Source organism: Ochotona princeps, chromosome 16 (genome assembly GCF_030435755.1).
Source record: "Ochotona princeps isolate mOchPri1 chromosome 16, mOchPri1.hap1, whole genome shotgun sequence".
NCBI lineage: Eukaryota > Metazoa > Chordata > Mammalia > Lagomorpha > Ochotonidae > Ochotona > Ochotona princeps.
The window spans coordinates 46324421-46350870 of record NC_080847.1 but is presented as its reverse complement, the minus strand read 5'-3'; the positions used below and the strand labels follow the sequence as shown (position 1 = coordinate 46350870).

The following is a 26450-nucleotide window of genomic DNA, read 5'->3' as shown; positions in this document are numbered from 1 at the left end:
TCAGAGCCCATTGAGTTGTCCCACTGGCCCATCTGTGAGGGGTGGGGATAGGTGGTGATGGAGGAAGACAGCTCCAGGAAGGGCTTGATCTGTGCCCCTGTCGGTTCAGGGCGTTGGGGAGTTCTGAGTATGTCTCCTTGTGTTTACTTTGGACCCTAACACAAGAGAGTCAGGAGGTGTCTGTCCATGGGTTGGGCGTGCACATCCTCTGAGCTGTGATGGAGAGGCTGTTCCTGCCCCCAGAGACCCTGCCTTCCACTGGCTGACCCTGGGTGAATCTCACCATACCTCCCTGCAGCTTCTATCTGGGAGCCAAATGGCACTTGACTTGAGGGTTTTAAACCCCAGGATCTGATTGGTCAGGGAACAGCTGTTAGCAGTTGGCTTTTCAGCAGCGTAATCTCCCCTAATACAAGAATAATGTCCTGCATCTTGGCCACAGCTGGGCTTCTGAGTGGCTGTTAGCGGTTCGCCTGTGGTCCAGCCCTGCTTTGCTGAGCCAGCTCATTGTCTAGGACTGACAGATGGGATTGAGTGACCTCGAGGGTTGCAAATGGGTCTTCAGGGACAGAATCCCCTGTTGGAAAAGGCTCCATGTGCACAGACTGGGCAGGCTTGGGGAATCCCAAGGAGGATTCTTGCCCCACAACTGCATTACGGATGCTGCATTCTGCATTTTGGACTCCTGGCTACAGCCACCCTAGAACTGGCTTTTCCTTTCCTCTGCTCTGGGGTGACTGCCCCCCTCCCCGCCCCCCATGCCCCAGCTCTAGGGAGTTGTAACTGTGTAGTAGAGAAGGGCTGGGGAATGGCGGGGTCTGCCTGTAATCAGCAAAGTGCTGGGAGCTGGGCTGGAGGGATTACCTGGCCTTTGAGATCAGAACCTACCAGAGCGAGCATTTGACCTTCAGCTCCCTGGTTTCCTCTATGGTCTCTATCTGATGGCTTTTGAAAATTCACCCGGCAGATCCTGCCATTCAGTGTCGCCTGGGGAAATCTTGCGTGAGATCTGTCGCTTGCTGTGCTGAGTGTCCAACTGCCATGGGCATTCTGATGCTGGCCCGTGTCTCTCCCCACCCCTGCGCTTTTGTGTGTGTGTTTGGGGGGAGTGGGTGAGCTTCTAGTTTGTTATTATTTGTTGTCTTTGCTCATAGAGGTATGATGCTATTTGGACAAGGGAGCGATTCCCATTGTTCTTCATCAGAATGAGGCTTAACCAATGGCAGCTTTGCCTATGGCATCTGGCAGCCTCTGAGCAGATGGAAAATTGCCTCTGTGATTCGGCACCCCGGGCAGCTTGGGATCCCAGAGAGAGCAAGCAGCTTTGGGCCAGGTCGGAGACCTCCTGTGCTTTGCAGCTCGGCCTGGGCTGTGGGAGGAAGTGCTCTGCATGCCAGGGGCCATGGCCAGAGGGACTTTGTCTAGGGCTCTGGGGGCTGCTCCTTTTGGTCTAGGAGCTGCTGTGGCATGTGTGTGTGGGAGGGGTAGTGATTTGGTATTTGTAATGTATTCACAGTGTGGGGCATGTGTGGTTATTGGATGTGGTTGTTGATGGCACTGCCCCCTTCCCATGCATGCCCCTTTTTATCCCAGGGACCAAGACTTCCTCAGCCTCTGTGGTCTCTGTCTCACTCCCTCTTAGATCAGGATAGGGAGCTCTCTGAGGGGCATAGGCCTTCCTGGGAAACTGATCCTGGGCCATTTGTAACAGACACCTTAACACCAAGGCATTGCAGTCCTCAGCCAAGCACCAACCAAGCGCCAGCTCCTCCTGCAGTGGCCATGATCCTGGTGCTGCTTGGCTGCTCGGCTGCTCTAGGGAGGCCCACCCCGACAGAGAGAGCTGTGCTTTTCTCTGTGACAACCTAACGAGATCTTGAGACGGTTGCTGACTTGCTGAAAGGAGCCAGGGCTACTACCTGTGTGGTACTGTGCCCGGGATGCAGGGCAGTGGTACTGTGTGGAGCCGAAGGCCGCCCCGGCTGTGGAAATGGATGGTGACTGCTGTAATTTGGTCTTATTACTTATTCATTAGCCGCAGGCAGGTGGTCAGCTAGCCGCCGGGACCTGCTCTTTGGAATTTCATTTTCCGGAGGGCTCCTCAGTGTCTGCACTGTGTGCCATTAATTTAATACCTCTTTCCTGCCAAGGCCCAATCGGGGATTGGCGCTCACTGCAGAGTGAGCAGGCATCAGTTCTGACCCGGGCACCCAGCCATTGGCAGAGCAGGACTACATGGGCCTCGGGCCCTGGGGCATGAGAGTCCCTTTGAGCAGGGGACGCCTTTCCTTCTCGTTTCCCTTGGCACTCGGAGGGAGAGCTGTCTGATGTCTGGCTACTTGTATTCGGAGCTCCTGGACGATGGGGCCAGGTGTGAGCAATACGCGTGGTGGCATCCGGGCTCCAGGTAGGGTGGAGTGCAGGCCTTCCTTGTGGCCATCTCTGGCACTGACCGGCATGGCCTCTCAATGACCTCTCCATTCACCTACTCAGAGTGACTGGCCATTCTCTTTCCCATCAACGCCACCAAAGCAAGGCTGACAAGCCCTCCAAGACTGACATGACATGACATTCTGCCTTCTGTATCCCTTAAGATGGCATTTCAGTGATTTTCATTAATTTTTTAAACTGTAGTTAAAACTTAAAAAATAAGTACCACTTGACTTCTCTCTGCTCAACCTTAAAGAACAAACTGCACAGTGCCAGGAGAGACGCTCCCAGCTTTCCACATGTCACCTGTGGAGTGGGTGCTCCTGCTGAGAGCCGGTCAGGAGCTGGGCAGGTGCGTCTCTGTCCTGGAGTCCCAGCTAGCACTCTGGCTGGACTAGGGCAGCCTGCTGCCCCAATCAGGGTGAGCAGCATTTGTTGGGGCTGACACCTAGCTCACTTCTTCCCAACACCAGGAGGTACAACAGCAGGTGCTCCCGGGTCAGCAGCCAGTAGAGTGGCTTAAGGCTGTCGAACAAGGAATGGAGAGGTGAGCCATAGCCCAGGGCCACCCACAGTCACCCCTGTGCTGCTCACCACTGCTAGTTCTGTGTTGTGGGGTCCTTGACCTCGGCTTACTGTTTGAAACAGTCCCCAGGCCTCCAGTTTGCTGTCACTGGTAAGGCCTCATTGTGGGATGGACAGGGAGGGTAAAGGCACGATTCCTGGTGGTGTCCCCTGGCAAGGTAAAATGGGTCAGCTGGGAGGTTTCAGTCCTCCAGAGGAGTGGAGGCGAGAAGATCAGGTGCCCCTGCTGATGGCCAAGCTGCCCCTCTGTAGGGAGGCACTGAGGCTGGCCTCAAAGCAGGGCCTTCATATTTCCCAAGAGCCTTTGGGGAGTTTGCCATTCAATTCCTAGCACAGCTGGAGGTGGCAACCCTGAGGACGGACTGACCGAGGACTGTTGTGGTGTTGGGACTGGGGCAGGGTAGGACATGCCCAGCAGTGTGTCTGTGGCCCTGCTCTGACCCTTTTCTGGTTTGTGCGTTTGTACCCAGTTGCAGGGTCCACTGGGTGCTGAGGCTGTGCCCACTGCCCTTGAACCGGTGGCACTTTAGCCAACCCTGCTGCTAGGACCTCCAGGGTCCAGGTGAGCCACCTGCCATCCGTTCCCATCCTGGAGCAGCCTGAGGCTGTGCTGCTGGAGGGATTTCATCTTGGTCAGCTCAGTTCTGGGCCCTGTCCAACATGGAAGCCAGCGTGATTACATCAGGCACATTTCATTCATGGCAGGAGCTTAAGGCTTGGTGAGCATTTGGGAGAACCCAAAATGGAGAAGAAACCAGGGGTGGCAGTAAGACCAGAGTCTCCTCACACTGCATTCTGCTCATTGCATGAGACCATGAGCTGCCTGATTGGTCTCCAGGACCCTGATGCAGGTGCTCACTTTTCAAGGGGGTGGTTGTGTTTGAGACCCCAGGTGCCTTCCTGTCCCACTGCACCTGCATCTCTCTCCCCGGGCACCCCTGTCTCATCTCCTCACCCTGCGAGAGCCCGGGAACCACAAGCCCAGAACCATCTGCTGCCTTTTGACGGAGGCTTCCTGTGGATCCAGAGCTATGGGATCACAGCAGTGTGGGTGTGCCCTGACGACGGGCTCCCCCAACCCATGACGCACTGGTGCCCAGGGGTGGGGGGAAGATGGCATGTACATGCGTCACTGGTCTCGGCTGGCCACAACCCACAATGCAGTCGCTCTTCCTCTGCATGTGGGCTGTGTTTCCAGCAGCAGCGCTGACTCATCTGTCCACCAGGAGCCTGGGATGGGGGCTGCTGGACCCAGGTTGGGGGTCAGCCTATTGCAAGCTCAACTAGGGGCCCATCCCCAGTGGGCAAGGGTTGATCAGCCGCATCAGCCCTGAGTCTCCTCACCAGCTAATTTCTTCAGGGGCGGTGAGTAAGCAGGCGTTTTCTCATCACACTGAGTCAGGCTTCCACTAATATGTTAGCTTTGCTTTAACAAGGTTCCATTCCGGCCTCATTTCTTGTGCCTAAGGGTGGGCTCTCACTGGCCAGTGGGAAACGAAAGACTGGAGTGGTGTTGGCAGCTGCTAACTGCAGGTGGGCAGCGTCATCAGAAAAACTGAGCTGGGGAGGCGCTGAGGGAGGCAGGTGCAGCTCAGTGGTCACTGTGGCCTGGCACTCCTTGTTCTCCATGTTTGTGATGGGCAGACTCACGTGCTGGCCAGGATTGGGACAGGCTAGGCTGGGCCTTTCCAGCCAGATTTGGCAGTCGGGAAGGTGGATGAGCGGGGCCATTGCCAAGCCCTGACTGTGGCACTCCCTGTGCTTGCCTTTGAGGATCCATTCCAAGGAGCACTTCAAGGAGAAATACGCCGTGGATGAAGTCCAGTACTCGGATGAGGTGAGTGGCTGATGTTTCTTCTCTCCTAGCTGCTTTGGACTTCCAGGAATCCTGCACCTGCTCTCCCTGGCACCAGCTTGGCTGAATGTCAGTGACACCGGAGACCCCAAAGGACACATGCACAGCCTTGGAGGAAGTGCTCTGGCATAGTGGAGGGAAGTAGGATGTGGTTGTGGCTGCTGAGATGCACTGGGATGGAGACCTGGAGGCTGGCCAGCCTGCCTGCAGCAGGGATCCTAGTCTAACCTACATCACCCCCTGACCTTGACCTGGGTCTTCCTGTGTCAGGAGCCCTCCCCACAGGTTTCCGCTGACTGAAGTTGCTGGTGTCAGCAGAAATCCAGGCCACGAAGGTCTGTGGCAGAGGGGAGTTGGACACCCCTTGGCTTGAATCTGTTTCTTGCATGGTATTGTGTGGCCTGGAAGACATGTAAGACTCTCCTCCTGGGGTTTTGAATTTGTCCTGAGCCCTAGTAGGTGGAAAGGGCTGCTCTGACAGGGCAGGGGTTGGCAGAGGTGAGAGCAGAATTAGGAACCCTGAGGTGTAAGTGATCAAGTGACAAGGCCCTTGCTGCTGCAGCTGCAGCCTGGCACGCTCACTACTGTGCCTCTGAGTCCCATCACAACCCCATGTTCTGCTCAGATCATGCTGTGTGGAAGGTAGACTATGCAGGGGTCAGGAGGTCTAGCCCAGGCCTGGAAGGATCAATGGATGGAGCATGCATGGCCGTGTGTTCCCAGGTCAAGTGTGGGCATCCTTGAGCCAGGGCAGTTGTGGAGAAGTAACCAGGCCCATGTCCCCTTGGCAGTACTCATTGGTAGTGCTGGGTGACAGGCAGGTTCCAGACAGGTGGCACTGTGAACAATGGTCTGCCCCAGCATTGGGGACCTGGGCCAGCCTGCTCTGGGTAAGCAGTTCATTTTAATCCCCCAGGTGGGCACACAAGCAATCATAGTCCTGCCCTGAGTTGTGCTGTCTTGGGATGCTATTTCAACCCCTCCCCATCCTTCAAGGCCTAGCATCTGTCTAGGCATCCCTTGCGCTACCCGTCCTGTGAACACAGTGGAAGTTGAGTTCTCATCAAGGCCCTGCTGTAGTTGCTTTCTCCCTGCCCGGTCCTAGGACAGAAATGAATGAGACCAAGGCTAACCTAAATAGACCAGGCCCAGGAGGGAGTGTGGAGGTGAGCAGTACCGCCCCAGCAGCTCATGCAGGGGCACAGCTCCCCATCATGGGCCAGTTTCTCCAATGCCTCTTTCCTGTAAGGATGTGGTTGTAGGAGGGGCCTCTGCTGAGCCTCTCCATGTTGTAATTTCAATATCAAGGAGCCTGTCAGTGCCTGCCCCATGTTAGGCAGAGAGAGCAGAGATATCTTCTATCCACTGACCAGAACAGCCAAGAGTGAGCCAGGCTGAAGCCAGGAACTCCATTCCAATCTCTCAAAGGCTGGAGCAGTCAAGCGGTCTTCTGCTGCTGGTTTCCCAGGTGTATTATCAAGGAGCTAGATAAGAAAATGAGCAGCTGGGACTCAAACCAGTGCTTCTACAGGATGCCAGCGATGCAGGTGGCTGTGCCACAACACCAGCCCTCCTCTCCCCAGATGAACTCCTAGTGCCATCTTCCAAGAGCTGTCTGAAGTGCCTCTGTTTCTCCCGCTTCCTGAACCTGCTGCTTGACATTGTCATCCCCTGCACCTTGACCCTCCTGGGCTCAGGGGAGAGCAGCCAGCAGAGACCCTAGTGTTAAGAACCTTAGTACCTGCCTTAACCCAGAGCTGGACTGGGCTAACCGCTGGGTTACCACCACCGGGCTGGGTTAACCCAGCTGCTGCCTGGTGTGATTTTTGGTCTTATATCTGGGTTGGGGGAGATGCAGCTCTGTCAAGACTCTGATTTCTGGGGAGGGAAAGAACTGGGCTTGGTATGGGAGATGGAGGAGTTCTCATTATCAGGGATGTCCTCCATGATGCTGTGGAGTGACAGCCCCACAGACCTGCCCTTGTGAATCCTGAATGTAGCCTGCAAGGGACAGCAGCTCTCTAGGGCTCTGGAGCGTTCTAAGGCACTCCATCTCCATCGTCCTCGCCGTCATCCTGGTTGATGAGTTTTCCCGTCACAGTGGCTGCAGCTGTTCTTGCTGGCAATGAGGCTGTGTTGACGTGGTGGGACAGGTGCTTCCTAGAAAACACGTGCGGACTCTGGTGACATTGACGGCTCACATGAGTCCTCTCGCCCTCCTGTGCTGCACCTGCAGCCCCTGCTTGCAGGCAGGGAGGCCAAGGCCAGAGCCCCGAAGGGACCTGTCCATGCTCTCCTGTCCCCCATCTGGGGAACAGACAGAGCAGAGCCCCTGCCTTCCAGGCCCCACGTGCTCTGTCAGAAGTTGGGGGTGGGGCTGCTGCTGGACTCTTCTGTGAAGGTGAGCTGTGCTTTGACACATCTTTGAATTTCTGTAGCTCGAAATGGAGCTAGCCAAAATGTGCCCATCAGTGGGCTGGAAGATGTCCCTGGCTCCAGTATGAAGGGCAACAAGGAGCCCCTGATTTGGGAAAGGGCTTCCTAGGCCAGCTGTATTTATTTAAGATTTTATTTGTAAGGCAGTTATTGAGGGTGGGGGTGCAGAGAGAAGGAGAGATAGTGCTATCCTCTGGTTTACTCCCCAAATGGCCACAAAGGCTGGGGCTGGGTCAGGCTGAAATCAGGAGCCAGGCGCTTCATAAAGGTCTCGAATGTGGGTACAGGGGCCCAAGACCTGGCCATCTTCTCTGCTTTCCCAGGTGCATTAGCTGGATCTGAAGTGGAGCTGTGGGGCACCAGCCAGCACCTGTTTGTGATGCCTGTGCTGCAGGTGGTGGCTTAACTTGCTATGACACTGCACTGGGTCCTGTAGGCCAGTTGTACGATTCTCAACCTCATCTACTTTCAGGCAACCTTGAGCATCTCTGACAAGCCATCAACAGCTTATGGTAGACCCCTGTCTTCCCAGAAGGAGGGCCCCACAGGCTGTGTGGTCATTTGATAGCACATAAAGTGCAGGTGTTTGATGGCTTGGCCAGCCTGGCTAGGCAACTCCTCCCTTTCCCTAGAGGACCTTGAGGTTATTTACATAGAAGGGGGCCACTCAGGAACCCTCCCTGAGAGGGGCATCCCGGTGTTGATGGCAGAGACCAATGCAGAGGGCCGGTGTCTGTACCGCTGGGGACTGGTCAGCTGCATGTCGTTGCCTTGTTCTCACTCTACGTTATGGCACCAGGGAGATGGTAGGAGGGCCCGGGGGGGGGGGTGCAGATGTGGGAGAAACCCCTGGGACCAGGCTTTGATGGTCTCGATGTGGAGAGAGGAATCAGGGAGTGGCGGAGTCTGTGTAGGAACAGGGAGGCCTCCCCTTCTCTGATAGGGCAGCCGCTGGGCACAGCTGCTGACCCCAGATGCTCCGGAGCTGACCCCAGGTGCTCCAAGAGTAGCTGCACATCCAGATTGGGATGTTTCCCGATAATTCTATTTCCGGAACACGCTCAGAATTCCAGGGGCCCTGCCAAGCAGCTGCCTGCCTATGTGCGCTACAGTTTCAGGAGGCGGCCTTGGAACATGGGCTGCTGGCGGGAGCTTCATTGCTTAGGGGCTGGAAGAAGCCCAGAGGCCCCCTGCAGGATGCAGACATGGCTCTGTCTCTGGACCAGTGCCCTGTGAAGAGTGACCCTGGTTAAGAGGGCATGGCCAGGGTCTGTGGGAAGCCTTGGATGGGCCCCAGTAGTGACTCCACACCCCACCGTTCTGCTGGCTCCTGTCCACCCTGACCTGCCAGGTGGTCCAGGCTGCCTGGGCAATTGATGCTGGCTGTGACCTGGAACAAGGCAGGGGCATTTAACAGCCCTAGTTTGTGAGAGCTGATGGGTCCCTCATGACCAGGCTCCAGAGAAGGCCCTAGCATGACAGCGCCATGCTGGTGTGTGTGTGTGTTTGTGTGTGTGCAGGAGGGATTGTGTTTCATGCCTGTGATACACAGCCACGTCCTGTACCCCTTGTTATTGAGACCCACAATCAGGGGTGTGCTGAGAGCCTAGTGCTAATGGGTCTCCAGGGGAAAGGGCGGGAGCAGCTGCCATCCATGGAGGTGACGGGGACCACTTAGGCAGCCGCGATCCATCAAAGACGTTGTCCTGCCAGGACTCACCAGCGCACCCGCTGCCATCGGTTTGCACGTCAGGCGGCACGACAAGGGCTGCCTTCCCCTCCATTATTCCTAACCAGCACATCGAGAGAGTCGTTGCAGGGAGAAAAACCATCAGCTCACACATTTGTCATCCTGCTCCTCTCTCCCAAGGACAATAGCAGATACAATCCCCAAGTGCCTTCTCACTCTCTGATTCTGCTGCTGTAATTGACAGAATCGTTCTGTGCTGATGAATGCAGACCTTCACGTCTGTGTAACAACGCACCCAGGGCCCCCTCAGGTGCAGCTATGCTCCCCCTAATGAGCCTCCCCCTCCCGCAGGAGGGGTTGTGGGAGGGGAAGGGACTCAGCCTCAGCATGCAGGACAGAGGCTGAAGGACAGCAGCCACTAAGCACCAGCCACAGGAAACGCTGTGACACATGCCTGCGGGGTGCTCCACTATGGCCCCTGCAAAGCTTGACCAGCTGTATGGCTTTTGAATTGGCAGGTCACTGGGGACAAATTGGAATTTTTATTTAAAAAAGAAAAAGATTTAGAGAGAGGGTCATTCACACTTTATTGATTTCCTTTTTTTTTTTTTCAACAGATAGATTTATTATTGATTTGAGATGCACAGTTAGAGAGACCTTCCATCTGCTGGTTCACACTCCAAATGATCACAGTGGCAGGAGCTGAGCCAATCCAAGGCCAGGAGCCAGGAGCTTCTTCTGAGTCTCCCACATAGGTGCAGGGCCCCAAGGCTTTGGGCCATCCTCAAGTGCTTTCTCAGGACACAAGCAGGGAACTGGATGGGAACAGCCAGGAGGACTTGAACTGGTGCCAATATGGGATACCAGTGCAGCAGATACAGGCTTAACCTACTATGGCAGTTTTGGCCCTTGGAAAAAATTTCTAAAGGAATTTAAGGAAATCAGAGGGCACCTCAGAGAGTTTATGGGAGCATGGAATTAAAAGACAAGCTTATTTCAGTGCCCCCCAAGTTTTGAAATCCATGCTTAGTTTTTTTTCCACCATCTACATTTCTATAAATTTATTATTTTGCAAGGGAGAGCAAGCATATGCTCCATCACAGGTTTATCTCCCACAGGCCTGTGATGGTCAGAATTGGGTCTAGAGCTGGGAACCCAATCCAAGTCTCCACGGATGGAGGAGACCCAACTAGGCTGCCTCCCAATGTCCACATGAGCAGGACGCTGGAGTCAGGAGTTGGAGATGGGACTTGAACCCTACAAAGCACTCCCACACAGGACACAGGCATGGTAACCCCTCAGCCCAGCACCCACCCCTTCTTGAGCTTGTTAAAAACCTCTAGTCAAACCTGGATGTGCCAAAATGTTCCTCCAGCATCATAATACTTGCCAATGATAGGAAATGTGTCCAGTAGAGGAGTGACTAAATTGATTTCTCCCCCCAAAGGTTCAAGTCTAGGCTTTAATCATGCTTTTCACTGAAAACCTGGGCACGTTCTGACCCTAAGGCTCCTTCCTCTGGGAGCATGGGTGTTGGTGACAGAATCTGCATGGGTGTTGGGTGACCAAGGGGGTGACGAGCGTAAGGTGAGCGGCACCGGCCACAGTCAGAGACTCGGTGGACGGTTACTGTCCTTGCTGATAGTGACTGCTAAAATGTGTGTTTGAAGAATATTTAATGACAGGAAATAAGTGAAGCATATAATTTCCTCTGATCCAAATGTCATTACAGATTTCAGTTTTTATGGGCAGAGATAAAAAGTCTCTGGGGACGGGACTGCAGGTGCATTTTATCTTTTTATAGTTTTCAGTTTATTCCAGCTTTTCTCTTAGAGTATCTTTGCGTTATAAGAAAAGGGTTTATATGCGTATGTCAAAACTAATCAAAATATTCACGTTAAGTATGTGTTGGGCACAGCATGTCAGTAATCACTCAGTCAAGCTGTGAAAACAATGCCACCTCCTTTCTCGCTCTGCCTTTGTGGTGTCTATAGTGTGAGAGTGTAGCGTTGGGGAATGAGGGATGCTGGAGGGGTGGGGGGTTAGTCAGAGACCATAGGGTCTGAGGAACCACAACAGGGCAGACTGATGGAAGAGGATGGGCAGAGAAATTCCTCCCAGTAGGGTGGTGGGCTTGCAGGGGTCAAGGTTCATGTGGTACTTTGCCAGTGGATTGATTGATAACCACTGATGTGGCAGGCCAGAAGGGAGGGAACAAATCTGCTGGGGGGGTGGGCCTGGGACTTTCAACCCTGAGAATAAGTGTACAGAATGGCCAAGATGGTGGAGGCCGGGGTTGGAGTGGGAAGGCTGGAGCCTGTGGGAGGCATGAGTAGAGGGCGGTGGAGTAGGGAGGGTGGTGTCAGAACTGGGAATGGGAAGTTGGCCTAAGGGGCTTGTGTGTGTTGGGGGCTGTATCCCATCCTTCCTGAAGTGTCTTCCTGGTGGTCTGGAGACAGGTAGAATGGTGGAAAGCATGAGGTGTGGATCCCTCCCCTGTGTAAGCCCTGGTCTCCTATCTGTAGGGTGGGGACCACAGTCAACAGGGCCCACTGGATTCAGTGGGCACTGTTGTTCTGAGGTAGTGGAGGGAGGTCCTGGCCATCCAAGTTCACAGTGGCTCTAAAGCGGATTTCCCCTTCTGACCTTCCAGATCGCCAGCATCCTGACATCACGGAACCCCTCCGTCCTCCTCACTTTGGTAAGTGGCTGCGGCCAGGGTTTTGCTCATGGGAAGGGTTCTGAGAAGCTGCCTCCCCTTGCCAAGGCTGTAGCCAGAGAGGAGAGGATGAAGGAGGTGAGAGGAATGGCCGTCTGTAGTCAGTGGCCACTCCTGACCACAGTCAAGGCTGTGTCTTTGCACCTCCCTGGAGTGTGCTGTGTCGCCTGACCAGGTCAAGGTGGACAAGGCCCTGCGTCCAGGCCAGGGTTCAGAAGAGTGTTTTGCATTGGGCTGAGCCCCCGAACACTAGTGTGTGCCTGCCCGGTGTCTCCGCTGTTGTGGTAGTCTGAAAAACACACCCTTGGTGCCTGCCCCTGAGGTGGCTGGGCCGCAGGGGCTGTGCTCTGGGGCTGTGCCAGGCTGTGGGGCTGTAGCCGGGCTGCGGGGTGCTGTGCCTGGTAGGCTCTGGGGCTATGCTGGGCGGGTCTCGGCGAAGTAGCCTGTTGTCCTTGTGTGACCTTGGGAGTTTCATGTGTGTTGGGTGTGCACACAGCATTGCTTCCTGCCAGAGCGATCCTTCTCACCTCTTTTAATTGATTTTACAGAAATAGTTCTTGTTTTTTAAAGCTCCTTTTTTCCTGTCTGCACTTCGATGGCTGGGAGGGAAGGCCACGTTAAGGTGATCTGGGTTAGATAATAGATGACCCGGGTGCTTTATTTGGGTGTACACTGGCCACTGGCCTGCAGTTTGGGGACAGAAGCAGTGGTGATTTAAAATGCCTGGCCTCCCTGGGCTGCCAGAGCTGCCTGTCTCATCTCCATTCTTGTGTGTGTTCCCCATGGCTCCTCCTCACACAAAAAGGAGTGGGTGGAGGCCAGCTCTGTACAATCCTGCCAGTCCTAGCTCCCCCCTCCGCCACCCGTTCTGAGTTCCTAGAAGGGCTGACTTTGACCACAGTCTCCCCTTGGGGAGAGGAGGCTGGTTCCAGGGACCCCAGATTCCACAGTTCCTGTACAGTGGTGTAGTGTCTGCCTGTGACTTGTGCACACCCTCCTGTGTGCTGTAAATCCCCTGCAGGTTGCTTATGATGCCCAGTGCGATGGAAATGCGATGTAAATTGTTTTCACACTGTATTGTTTCGGGAATAATGACAAGGAACAAAGGTCTGTATGTGTTCACTACTGATAAGATTTTTCTCTCGGAATGTTTTCCACCATGGTTGGTCGTATCACAGAACCTATGGTCCGGAAGGGCAGCTCTGGTCTTTGGGGCCCTTGTGCTGCTCTCAGGGAAGACTGGGAGGGCCAGTACAGCAGGGGCGTGGCTCAGGGTCCAGGTACCAGCACCTGCAGGACCTGGCTGGCAGCAGCCAAGTGTCCCGGGAGGAGGCCTTACATGCCTGGAGTGTTGTGCAGTGCAAGGAGTGGGTGTGCCAGGCTGGGGTACGGTGGTGATCCTGTTCGCGCCCACGCTGAGCCTGACTGCCGAAGACAGGCTGTCCTGAGCACCTGGGGAGACCACATCCTCGCCCTCCGCGCCCACTTCCACGGCTCCTAAGTGACATGTCTGTGTTCTCGCATCTTTCCTCTCTCCCCAGCGTGGTGTCAACACAGACAGCGGCAACACCTGCAGGGAGGCCTCTTTCGAGGGCATTAGCAGGTGAGTCCTGGGGCTCTGGGCACCATCTTCCTCGCCTGCCTCACCACAAGATGTGAAAGAAACATGCTGACAGGAGGATTCTACAGGGGAGTTTGATGGGGTATTGGGAGGGTGTGTTTAGAAAAATAATTTTTTTTCCAAAATTATTATTTATTTATGTGTAAGGCAAAGTGACAGAGAGGAAGGAGAACAATAAAAAAGGATCTTCCATTTGCTGGTTCACTTCCCAAATGGCTGCATCAGCCAGGATTGAGCCAGGAGCTCCGGGATCTCCCATGGAACGGTAGGAACCCCGGCGGCTGGACCATCTTCCTGGCCTTTCCAGGCCCGTAAGCAGGGAGCTAGATTGGGAACGAAGCAGCCAGGACTCGAACCAGCACTATCAGGTGCCAGCGTCATGAGCAGCTGTGTAACGTAACTCACTGTGCCACACAGAATAGTTTTCTAAAGAGCAGCGTCTCCCTTCTCTTTACCTCACCCCACTGGCCCCCAGAGAGGTCTGCCTGCTTCTGTGGGCACATCCCTGGGGGTTGGCTGGACAGTGTCTCTGGGTCACTGCCACTTGGGCGTGCATGGTTGGGCTCATGCTGCAGAGGGGGGACCCCTGCTCCTTGAGTGTGCATGGAATGGGGGCAGGGGACACCCTCGGGCCCCAGCCCCTCCCCCACCACGCCATCTCCACGGCCGCAGCATCCTCTGTTGTCCTTTGATGGCCTGGGTGGTAATGGAGGAAGCACCTGATGATTATGTATGAGCTGAGCCGCAGGACTCGTGCGCACGTGTGATGCGGGGGTGATGAGGGAGGATTACGAGCTCATCAATATGTATCAGCCCCCCACCCTGCCCCAGCAGGGAGAGCCTCGGTGGGAGCCGGGGATGGGGCGCCACCAGCTTGGCGTCTTTTCATCACACAGATCCCCGTGTCCCCTCCAGAGATTTCCTCAAGCAGCCCTGCCTCCCCGCAGCCATCAGTCCGGCTGGTTGAGATGCTGGTCATGGAGCCGCCATCTCTTCCCAGGCCCTTAAAAGGGGGATACAGGCACAGCGGCTGCTCCCTCAGTCAAGCCTTCCTGTATGCCCCCAGCCCTGCATTCACCTGCCTCGACCACCACCACGGTACATCTCTGCCACAGCCTCTGGGTCTCTGCCTTGTGGGCCCCCTTGCTCTGTGAACTTGGCATTTGGCTTGCCCTCTGAGCATATGTCACATCCTGTCGTGAGGGTGTGAGGTCCCGTTCAGCCAGAGCCTGGCACAGAACTGGTGCTCCCAATCGAGTCCCATGGCCCTGCTGGCCTCTGTGTCCTCATTTGTGCGGTAGGCTGGGTGGACTTGAGGATTACTTAATTTTTTTTCTTTTTTTTTTAAAGATTTATTTATTTTTATTACAAAGTCAGGTATACAGATAGGAGGAGAGACAGAGGGAAGATCTTCCGTCTGATGATTTACTCCCCAAGTGAGCGCAACGGCCGGTGCTGCGCCAATCTGAAGCCGGGAACCAGGAACCTGTTCCGGGTCTCCCACATGGGTGCAGGGTCCCAAAGCTTTGGGCCTTGCTCGACTGCTTTCTCAGGCCACAAGCAGGGAGCTGGATGGGAAGTGGAGCTGCCGGGATTAGAACTGGCGCCCATATGGGATCCCGGTGCGTTCAAGGCGAGGACTTTAGCTGCTAGGCCACGCCGCCAGGCTCAAGTATTACTTATTTTTAAATACCAGTGGGCTGTGGGGGTATGTGGGGTATGTTGGTGGGGGCGTCCTTACTTACTGCCACCCTCGCCCGCTCCCACATAGGCCTGGGCCCTATGGGTGGTGTGATGATGGATGTGGTTCCGGGTGAGGGCTGCTGGCTATCCTGGCAGGTTTCCCCAAGAGAGGCATATGGGGACCCTGAAACTGTGTCAATGTCTGTGGTGGCCAGGAACAGCCGGCTGGAGGGATTCTCTGCTGTGAAGGCCTTCCCCTGCCCTGCCCTCCCACCAGCCAACAGATCCCAGCCTGTTGTTTCCCTGAGTCCCTGCAGCCCCCTGCCCAGAGTAGGTGCCTCTACAGTCCCCACTTTCCCATCCCATCCCCATTCCCTGCCACTGCCGCCCACTTGGCCTTCCAGGACTTCAGAAGCAGAGACTCTGCCACACAGTGCACTAACTCTCCTGGTGCCAGGCTGGTCCAACCTATGATCTATGCCAGGCCCTCTGCGTCAGGGTCTGGGCCGAAGGCTGCCCTCACTCTGTGTCCCGTGCCTGTGGGCTGGGTGGCTGGCCAAGGCCTCTGACTTGGCGGCTCATGCGCTGCAGATGAAAGCCTTGACCATACGTCTCTGCTGTGGGGTCCGCTGGCCTAACGGTGGTGCTCTCTCTCTCTCCTCAGCCCCCCACGTCCTTCCTCTGGACCTCACGTCTCACTATGTTCCTTCTCCTGTAACTCCTCCTTTGGGGGGTTGCTGCTCCAGGCACTGCCCTGGGCCCAGACTCTCCTCCATCTGATCCTTGGGAAGATTCATAGCTGTATTTCTGGGTACCATGTGCAGCTGAGATGCCTGCCTCACAGCCACCTGCCCTTGCTGCCAGCACCTGTGCCCTGCCATCTCCTGGCATCCAGTCAGGACACTGGGAAGCCTTGTTCTCAATGGTTACCGAGGCTCAGTCACCACTCTCCCCTGCCTACCAAGTTCATCCCAGCTGTTTGCTGGGGATAAGAAATGCCTGTTTTCCAAGCAATATGATCCTTGCTGTCGTTCTACTTTCTACTCAGCTGCTCTGTCCCCAGTTGCCTCTCACTGCCCTGATGAAGTCCCGATTCTGGAAGGTGTCACTTTTGATCCTTTAAAACACCTCTGAAATACCTCCCCACCGGATCTCTGACCTCTCCCTGTGACAGAAGCTCTGATTTGACTTCCTGGTTTGTCCTGGAGGGGCTGTCCCAGACCTGCTTAATCCCTTGGTTTGTGGGGAAGAGGGACTGTTGTAGAACAGCAGCCTCACCTGGCCACCCATCCCAGACCTTCTGGGCCCTGGTCCAGCTGGTCTGTGACCTTCTCCGTCAATGTCATTTCTTGGGTTTGTCTCCAGATCTGTCACATGTGGGTTTGGCCATGGCCTTCAGCCTCCCTTAGACCTCCCCAGATCAGAGCCAGGCCAGCAGGGAGCATCCTGGGTCTTGCAGCTGTGGGACTGATGCAAGTTAGGGACAGAGGGAATGGGGGAAACAGTGGGAACAGGGGTGAGCTGCGGTGGCAGACACGCAGGTGGCATGGGGCTGCTGAACTCACCAAGGAGCAGGCTCAGTGTGGTTATGCTGGGGCAAAGGAAGCAGGTAGGTCTTGTGCTGAGTTTGGGGTCTGGCTTGGGCCATGACTGCCAGTATGGCTGGTGTGAGCACTAGGAGGAGGAGGGAAGGAGAGGCCCCACTGTGGGCATCAGTGGGAGGGCAGGTTACATGGTCTAAGAAGCACAGCTAAGACTGGCTGAGATGGGCGCCAGGGACCACAAGCACCCAGGAATACTAGCCCCTGCAGGCCAGGCACAAAGTCAGACACGGTAGGTCTCTGGCATCCGCATTACCGGATGGCTTATCCTGAGGCAAGACAGCTGACCATGGCTAAAGAAAGAGATGGCCCATGGGTGACCACATGGCCTGATGGGAGGCTGTCTTCATCTGTCAGGGGTGCAGAGCTGAATGGGGGTACCCTCCTGGTGTGAGATGGGCAGAATCTGTGGCTGGGAGCCCTGGGCGGAGACGAGGAGTTACAGAGGACTCTCTCGCCATTGTCTGGGAGAGAAGGAGGGTCGATATTTTACATCAGCCGGCTCTTCAGGAAAAGCATATTTCTTATCTTTTGGCATTGACTTAAATTGCCTTGCAGAGTTGAAGACAATTGGTTACAAATTAATTCCATTTAAATAAGCAGTTAAATATGAAATGCTGAATCTGGGGGTTGTTAATGCAGGAATATTAATATTCAAAGATGGAAGTTTTAAAGCCCGGGAAATAGAGGGACATTATTAAAACTTGACAATCACAGCAGAATGCCAATTTGTGGTTTGGGGATAATTTCTGGTGACTGTTAACTTACATATCAAGTTAATATTTAGGATTGGCGCTCTCCTTTGGCCCGTGGAAGTCTCCATGAGATGAGGTACTAAGAGGAGCTGAGAGTTTGCTGGGGATAATAATAGCTGAGAGTTTGGCCTGGCCCCCTTGCAGGGGCGGCTCTGGGAGCTGGAGGCTGCCTGTCCTTATTCCATGGAGAAGGCAGAGGCCATGAGCAGGATTGTTGTTTTTTTAAGATTGATTTATTGGAAAGGCAGAGCTTCAAAGACACATCCTTTCCAACTATTGGTTTATTCCCCAAGTGAGTATAACAGCCAGGCCTGGGCCAAGCCAAAACCAGGAGCCAGGAATGCTATCCTGATCTCCCACGTGGATAACAGGGACCCAAGCACTTTGGCTACCCTACCCTCCACTGCCTTCCCAGGTATCTTAGCAGTGAGCTGAATGGGAAACAGAGCAACCGGGACTTGAACCAGTGCTCCAAAATGGAACACCAGCACCACAAATGGTGGCTTAATGTGCTGTGCCATAGCACCAGCCCTACACTGCTCACTCTTTCTTTGCCTGCCCCCAATTTAGAACCCACCAGGAAATTTTCAACTTTCCTCTGCTTCCAGCACCATCTCCCACCCTTATAGGTACTGGTGGGGTTTTGTAGTAATTTTTACACAATTAATATATGTTTGCTGTAATAAGCATCAGGCAACACACACACACCTACACCCCCCCCACACACACAATAGAAACAAGATCCATACAACTTTCACTTACCCAAATTTATCCAAATTTCTCAATGCCCAGAATCAAAGCTTTCTACTGCCTTGCATCTGTGTGTATTTGGCGGGGGGTGGGTCCTGTGTGTATGTATTGGTCTGACCTGTCTAGCTATGTGTGGATCTTTGTGTATTTTGACATACACCGATGCATGTGTGTGTGCCTCTGTGTGTGCGCCGGGGTGTGTCTGCCTGTGCGGTGTGCATACAGAAACCCCCTAGCCTCCGTTTCACTCTCTGCAGTTTGTAGTTACCCATAGTCAGTGCTGTGGTTTGAACAGGATCAGGTCCTGAACTCTTGCAGAAAGTTAAATCCCACAGTGATGGCATTTAAGCAAGTGTGGAAACTTAACACAGTTATGGTGACAGATAAGGTGGGGCTGGGAGGAGGTCCTTAGATCACTGGCATCCTCGGGGTGTATTTGGACAAGGTTGACTGTGAAAGTCAAGTTCGGCCCAGCCACTGTCTGTGTTCTGGCATGCCAGGTCCTCTGCACACACTCCATCATTGCCCTGCTCTGCCCTCATCTGACCTACCTACCAACCAGTGGGTCTTACCTGATCTTGAACTGTGAGCCTGGGTAACCTCCCTTCTTCCAGGATCACTTCTCAGGAAGTTATTTTAGTAAGGAAAAGTCACGGTCTGCAAAATAACAGAAATAATCAATTCATACATTTTGCATTGCAGGCCGTTCTGAATAGTAAGGTGAAATCTTTGTGGTCCCATTCCCTGTTGCTCTGGGTGTCAATCATCTCTTTGAGCTGCACTGTGACCATGGCCTGCTTAGCTACCTCCACTGCTGTGGTAGTGCAGTACTTGGGTGCCAGTGGCTCTCGGTCTGCTTGCTGGTCCTGAGGGCAGTGTGGCAGGGAGAGCACCTGGCACCAGTCAGGAGAAGCACAGGTGGATGCTGTGGCAGCACTGCTGGCCAGGCAGAGGAAGAAGGGACTTTGGGGAGCCTGGGCACCTGCATGTGCCTATATGTGTTTCTGAGCATCTGCTGCTTTGTGCCAGGCCACTCCACAGCATGTGTGTGTACATTCTCATGTTGTGTAGCATTAAGCCGCACTCCCGTGTCTGTCTGGGAGATAAGCAGTCACTCCTCCTAGGGTCAGTGTGACATTTGGCGAAACACGAGGTAGCACCTGTGTTGTCGTCTTGATTTATGTCGTCTTGCTGCTCTGTACTTCATCCCAAACCACGTAGCTGCAAGGAGTCTCAGATACTTCATTAGCAGGGTTTTGATTCTGTGGCACCTCATTTGACATGGAATCAAGTAGTCCTGTTTTATGTAGATCTGGAATCTTCTGTGTTGTTCATGCCCCTTGTCCAGGAGTCAGGAGCCTACCAGCCTCACACGATGGCATTAGGCAGGCATCTTCAGATGCAGAGCCGAGGCAGCCATGGAGTCCCCGTGCTTGTGTGTGGTGTCGTGGAACGCAGGGCTGGGAAGCCTGCCAAGGCCTCTGCCGAGAACTGTACCCTGTGCTCAGCCATGTCTCATTCCCAGCTGTCATCAAGAGCTTGAGCTCTGGGTCACACATAAATCTCTCATGCCAGAGACATACCCCGTGCCCTCATACCTCACCCTTTTGTCTCCTGGGGCTACTTTTTCAGTTACATCCATTGTATCAAAGAATTGCTGTTACCTTTGTGGATTTTTCTTGATGTTTTTTTGTTTCATTGCTTTCTGCTCTTTTTGCATATCCTAATTCTAGCAGGTTTTATTTATTCTTCCTCCAGCTTTTTGAGAAGGAAGAAAGTGTCAGTCTTGGGATGGCAGCTAGACTATTGATTTTCAGTGTTGTTTGCTACTAGCTCATATGCATTTAGAACTATACATTTTCCTCTGAGCCCTGCTTTAGCTGGATTTTATAGGTAATGATATTTACATTTTTTAATTTCACTGTGATTTTTATCTTTGATTAATGGGTTTGAATGGAAGTCTGTGACTTAATTTCTAAACAATTTTTAATTTTTATGGCTTCCTTTCTGTTACTGATTTCTGGCCTAATTTTAGGGGATCAGTGAATACTGTCTGGAATTTTTAGAAATATAAACATTGTTCTGTGTACTGCTGCCAAGGGTGTATACTCTGCACCTGTTAACTGTAGTGTTATGTCAAGTAAAGGGATTACATATATTGTTCATATCTTCCCCAATTTCTCTGTTTGCTTGTTCTTATATGGCAAGACAGAGATGTGTGGAAATCTCAAATTCTGCTGGAGGATTCATCTTTCTCCTCTCTGTTCTATTGCTCCCTAGAAACTAACCTTATTGAAATAAAATTTACATACAATGAAATTCATTATTTGTAGAATTCAGTACATTTTAATAGTTTTATTGGTACATACTATGTACATAATTTACTCATTTTAAAACTTTTTAAACAAGATTTATTTTGATTTGAAGGACAGACTTAGAGGGAGAAAAAGAGAGCACAATGGATCTTCCATCCACTGGCTCATTCCCCAAATGGCCGCAGTGGCCGAAGCTGAACTGACTTGAAGTAGGAAGCCTAGAACTTCCAACTATTTGGGCCGTCTTCCCTGTTTTCCCAGGCACATTAGCAGGGAGCTGGACCAGAAGTGGAGCAGCCAGGAGGCGAACTGATGTCCGTGTGGAATGCCAGTGCTGAAGGCAGGAGATGGGCTTACGGAACTGCCACACTGACCCTACAATTTACCCACTTAAAATAGTTAGTTGAATGATTTCTAAAAATTGACAGAGTTGTGCTATTTCATTGCAGTCAATTTTTAAATGTTTTCATCATTCAGATAGAACCCTTGTACTCATGTACACACAGTCTCCATTCCCCTGGACCCTGCAACTAATAATCCACTTGCTGTCTCTATGGATTTGTGAGTAAACTCTGACAGTTTATATAAATGGAGCCTTTCAATCTGTGGTCTTGTAATCTGGCTTCTTTCACTTCGCATGTTTTCCTATTTTTTTCAAAGATTATTTTATTTATTTGAAGGGCAGGGGGAGACACAAAGAAAAAGAGAGACAGGGAAATCTTCCAAACAATGTTTCATTCCCCAAGTGGGTGCTGAAACCCTGGGCCTGGAATTCCATCTGGGTCTCCCACAGGGACAGAAGCACCGGGGCCAGCTTCCACTGCTTTGCCAGGTGCATTAGCAGAGAGCTGGATTGGGTTGGAGCAGTTGAGATACAAACTGGCACTCAGATGGGATGCCAAGGTTGCAGGTGGTGGCTTAACCCTCTGCACCCCAGTGTGGTCCCCTCGCATGTTTACTTTTTAAAGATCTGTTTATTTATTTGAAATGTAAGGTGACAGAGACAGAGCTTCCATTTACTGGTTCTCTCTGCAAATGGCTACAACAGCTGGGGCTAGACCAGGCCAGTGCCAGGAGTCAGGAACCCCATGTGGATTTCCCATCTCCATGGCAGGAATCCAAGTACTTGGGCCATCATCTGCTGCCCTCCAAGGCACATTAACAGGAAGCTAGATTGGAAGCAGTGGAACTGGGACTCAAGCTGGTACTCAGATGGGATGCTGGCATCTCCAGGGGTGGTTTAACCGGCAACATCAGTGTTTGGCTCACTTTTCTGACTGAAAAATACCCTTTCTATGGATATCACCTTTTGTTTGTCCTTGCACCAACCGATTGGTGCTTGAGTTGTGTCTTTTGGTTGATGTGAATGTTGCTGCTGTGAACATTAATCTGCATGTTTTTGTGTAGGAATGTGCTTTTGGTTTATACCTAGGAGTGCAATCCCTGTGTCATGTGGTAGCTCTTTATCCTTTTTGAAGAACTACCAAAGTTATTCTCAAAGTGGTTGTATCCATTCACATTCTTCCCAATAGCCCTCCACATGCTTGCCAGTACTTAGGTGATTATTTTATTACAGTTACTCAGGTGGCTGCGAGGTTTTTATCTGCAGTCTCCAGAAGTCCAATGTTGTTGAGCATCTTTTCTCTGGAGAAGTTTCTAGCCAGATGAGCTGCCCATTTCTGAATTGAGTTATTTACCTTTTCATTGTTGTGTTGTCAGAGTTAGGTGTTTTGGATTCTAGACTTCCGTGACTTGCAAATATTTTTTCCCATTGTGTGAGTTGTCTTTTCATCTTCTTGATATTGTCTCCCAAACAGGAATGTCTTTAGTTTTGATGAAAGCCGGTTTACCTATTTTTCTTCTGTTGCTTATGCTGTAAGTGTCATAGCTGAGAAATGATTGCCTAGTCCAAGGCCATACAGATACAGACTAATTTATTTACTTGGAACAGCTATCCTCCTTCCACGGATCACTCCCCAAGTGCGCCCAACAGCCGGGGCTGGGGCAGGCTGAAGTCAGGAGCCAGGAACTCAATCTTGGGTCTCTCACTTGGGTGGTAAGACCCCAAGTACCTGAGCCATCGTCTCCTGCCTCCTGGGATGCTCGTTAACAGGAAGCTGAAGCAAAAGCAAAGCTGAGACCCAAACCCTTAATAAATGGTACAGGTGTTCAGTCAGCCTCCTAACTGCTGCATCAGACACCCACTTCTGTACAATTAAGCCAGGGAGAAGAGCGGGAGTTAAAAGCCAAAAGCATGCTTCCTCTGTCTTCATCGTTTCCTCTGTGCCACCTTTACTCATGCCTTCTCCCTTCAGGTCGATTCCAGTCCTTCTACAATGCTCTTCCTTTCAGTCTGAAGGATTCCCTTTAGTATATCCTAGTGTAGGTCCACCAACAGGGAATTGTGTGTTTTCATTTTGAAGCATGGCTTTACTGCCTGCAGAATTTTTTTTAAGCTTGATTTTACTGGAATGCAGATTTACAGAGAGAAGGACAGAGAGAAAGATCCATTGATTCACTTCCCAAACACTGCATTGGTTAGAGCTGATCCAATCCTGAAGCCAGAAGCCAAGAACCTCTTCTGGAAATTGAACTGGCGCCCATATAGGAATCTGGCACTTGTGGGGGGAGGTTTAGCCAGTGGAGCCATTACTACAATGGCCCCACCCACCCCCCATCCCCACCTGTAGAATTCTTTTTTTTTTTTTTTTTTTTTTTTTTTGAAGATCTGTTTACTTTATTGGAAAGGCAGATGTACAGAGAGGAGGAGAGACAGAGAGGAAGATCGTCCATCCGATGATTCACTCCCCAAGTGATCACAACAGCCGGTGCTGCACCGATCTGAAGCCAGGAGCCAGGAACTTGTTTCTGGGTCTCCCACACGGGTGCAGGGTCCCAAGGCTTTGGGCTGTCCTCCACTGCTTTCCCAGGCCACAAGCAGGGAGCTGGGTGGGAAGTGGAGCTGCCGGGATTAGAACCGATGGCCATATGGGATCCTGGCTTGTTCAAGGCAAGGATTTTAAGTGCTGTGCTATCGTGCTGGGTCCAACCTGTAGAATTCTTGAGTTGACTTTATTTCCAACGCTTTGTGTCATTCCACTGCCTGCTGGTCTTCATGGTTTCTGATGAGGAATCAGCCGTTAATCTCATTGGACACTCCTTGGCCTGTGACAAATTAGTTACCTTTCTGTTTCTGCTTTCTGTTTCAAGAGATTCTTTCAGCTGTTGATCCTACTTGGGCTTGATTGATTTTTGTGGGTGTGCAGGCTAATGCTTTTCGTCAAGTTGGCAAAGTTCAGCCCCTTCTGCTTTGTCCTGTGTCTCTGGCACTCCTATTATGCTTACATTGGTACATCTGATGGTGGAGCTAATGCTACAGTCCAGCCACTTTGCTGTCCAACCAGCCACACCTGAGGACATGGCCCAGGCTGCCAAGCCTCCCAAAGGAAGTGAGCAACAGATCTGCTGCAGATTGGGGGTTCAGGAAGGGACTATTTAGGGCTCTGCCTGGGTTCTGATGTGTGTCTTGCAGGAAGCATTTCTTTCTGGTATATGATCTGCTACTGAACTGATGACTTACTTTCTGTCCACAGGTTCAATGTCAACAACACCATTCTTCACCCAGAGATTGTTGAGTGGTGAGTATGGTCTGCAGCCACCCAGGCTATTCAGGTGCTCAGTACATGGGGAAGGGATTTCCAGTTGTCTCCACACATCCCATCTAGCCCCCCTCCTCCCTGCCAGGAATCCAGTTCCCAGAACTTTCTCCCTCAACCTCTTCTGTTTGTTTGCTGTTTGTCATTGGCTGATTTCTTTCCCCCATAAAGGATATGAGTCACTCAAATATCAATTACATTTCTCTTACCAATTCCTTTTTAAAATCTGCTTAAAACTCCTCCTGGAAGTAAGCCAAGATTCCGCAGCTCAGATAGACGGTAGATAATGAAGATGGGTAGAGAGAAGCACCACACTTGATCCCCTTGCCAGAAAGGTGGTCATGCAGATGTGTGTCGACAGCTGTGGCATCCTGGTGTACTTGTTTGTTTTGTTACCTCCCTTCCTCCCTTTTTGATACCAGCAGCCCTTAATGGTGACACAGTTGCAGGGCCAGCCTGATGGGTTGCCTGTGGCTTCTGTGGGCCCTGGACGTGGCCTCCAACTCTAATTTTCTTCCCAAGCCATGAGAGGCCTTTTAGCAACAGTAAAACTTGCTCCTTGTTTTCTGGCTGTGCTTACTGCAGATGAAGAAGAGGGATACCACAGGGCATTTGTCGCCTTGTCTCTGTGCTGGGAAACGTGCTGGGAGATGGAGCCAAGTCCACAGGGTCACATTTACCCATCTGGGTGAGAGATCTGGCTCCCCAAGCATCAGAGCTTGGGAACTGTGTAAAAGATGAGCAGGAGGTGACCACCATCAGGGGTGGGGCAAAGGCAGTGGTCATCCAGGCTGAGGGACCATGCGTCCATAGAATCAAGGGGAAGGGGAGTCTGAGGGCAGAGTGGTAGGCAGGGGCCAGGTCAGCTTTATTGTTTGTCTTGAGTGAAATGGGTCTCCTTTTAGCAGGAAACCCTTGAAGGGTTTAGACAGGAGACTGATAAAGAGCAAGATTGCGTTTGTACAAATCATTTTGGCATCGGTTATAAGGGCAGGGTGGGAACAGGTTACCAGTGAGGCTGTGGCAGGGGTCCATGTGACTCTAAAGGGGATGGCGGTGTGACGGATTTGCCAGCTTAGAAGGAAAGCCAGGAGGAACCAGCAGTGAAAGTGGCCCTGGGTCTTTGTCATGAGCAGTTGGGTGGTGACAACTGAGATGGGGACGACTGGTGGGGGTGGATGCCCTGGCAGACCTGGGACCGGTGAGGGGCATGTGGAGTCTAAGGCAGGTGCTGGTGGGTGAGAGGGCTGGGCCGCAGACAGAGATCTAAGGGCTGTTGGCAGATGTGGGTCCCAAACCTTGGGGGTCCTAACCCTGTTGGCAGCCCTGGCCCAGCGCCCAGCTCCATTTTGATTTCAAGTTCATGACTGCCTCTTCTTGTTGGATAAAGTAGCAAATGCCAGTCCCTTTACTGTCCCCCTGGTTATCCAAAGAGTAAATCCCAGATGGGCAAAATGGCCCACATCCACCCAGACTGTCTCACGAATGACTTCCCATCAGGGCACTACTCACTGTCTAGCTACTTTGGAGACCATGGCTGGGTTATGGGTCCCAGTCTCTTGTAAGAGAAAAACCATTAGATCATCACTTCTGGAAAGAACACCTGAATCCCAGTGACATTTCCCAGATGCCAAGGCGGATTCTGCGTTTATCAGGACACCTGCCGACTTTATTAAAGCGAGCAGCAGAAAGGACTTATGTGGCATTTGATGGCAGTAGGACTACTGTGGAAATGTCACATCATCCTTACTGCCTCAGGGGTGTATTTTAATAGCCTAGGATCTTAGCAATTCAGTTGCTCTCAGATCTGTTGTGACCGATGCCCTCCCTGAGTGATGAGTGACAGAAGGAAGGGCCCCGGCTGGATCAGTGACAGGTCCTCCATGGACAAGGGTTGGGGGTGGGAGGCTTTTCCAGGACATGATGTTACAACCCAGAGTTGAATCTTTGGGCCTCGAACCCTCAACACTTTCATCACCCTCTTTCCCTAGGCTTTGTGGAGGGTAGCTGCTGCCCCACGGGTCATGGGAGACCACGAGTCAGGCCCATCGGGATTCTAGCCACAGCCTGGCCTCCACTCAGAAGTCACTGGCCTTTCCTTGTTGAGCCTCAGCCACTTCCTGTGTAAAATGGGGACATGGACATGGCCATCCAGTTTGTGTGGACTCGATAAGTTGTCCAGCCTTGGCACTAGGGTTTGATTGCAACTTGAGTTTGCTCCATGAGGATTCTTGTGTTGGAAGCTGTGGCCTCAGTCCCCGGTGTGACTTGGTGGCTTGGTCAGGAGTAATTAGGTCCCACAGGGCGCTGCCCTCAGAAGGACTGGGTGGAGTTCTCCTGGAAGCCCGCTTGGT

The 26450-nt window shown here is 52.4% G+C and overlaps 1 protein-coding gene across 1 annotated transcript in view; it reads left to right on the top strand.

Moving 5' to 3' along the window:
* PEPD (peptidase D) overlaps nucleotides 1–26450 on the top strand; it is a 102625-nt gene that overhangs the window by 13596 nt on the left and 62579 nt on the right. The window contains exons 4-7 of the mRNA XM_004595013.3: nucleotides 4789–4852; nucleotides 11650–11697; nucleotides 13257–13318; nucleotides 24034–24078. Coding sequence (XP_004595070.2) covers nucleotides 4789–4852; nucleotides 11650–11697; nucleotides 13257–13318; nucleotides 24034–24078 — 219 coding nt within the window. The remainder of the gene's footprint in view (nucleotides 1–4788; nucleotides 4853–11649; nucleotides 11698–13256; nucleotides 13319–24033; nucleotides 24079–26450) is intronic.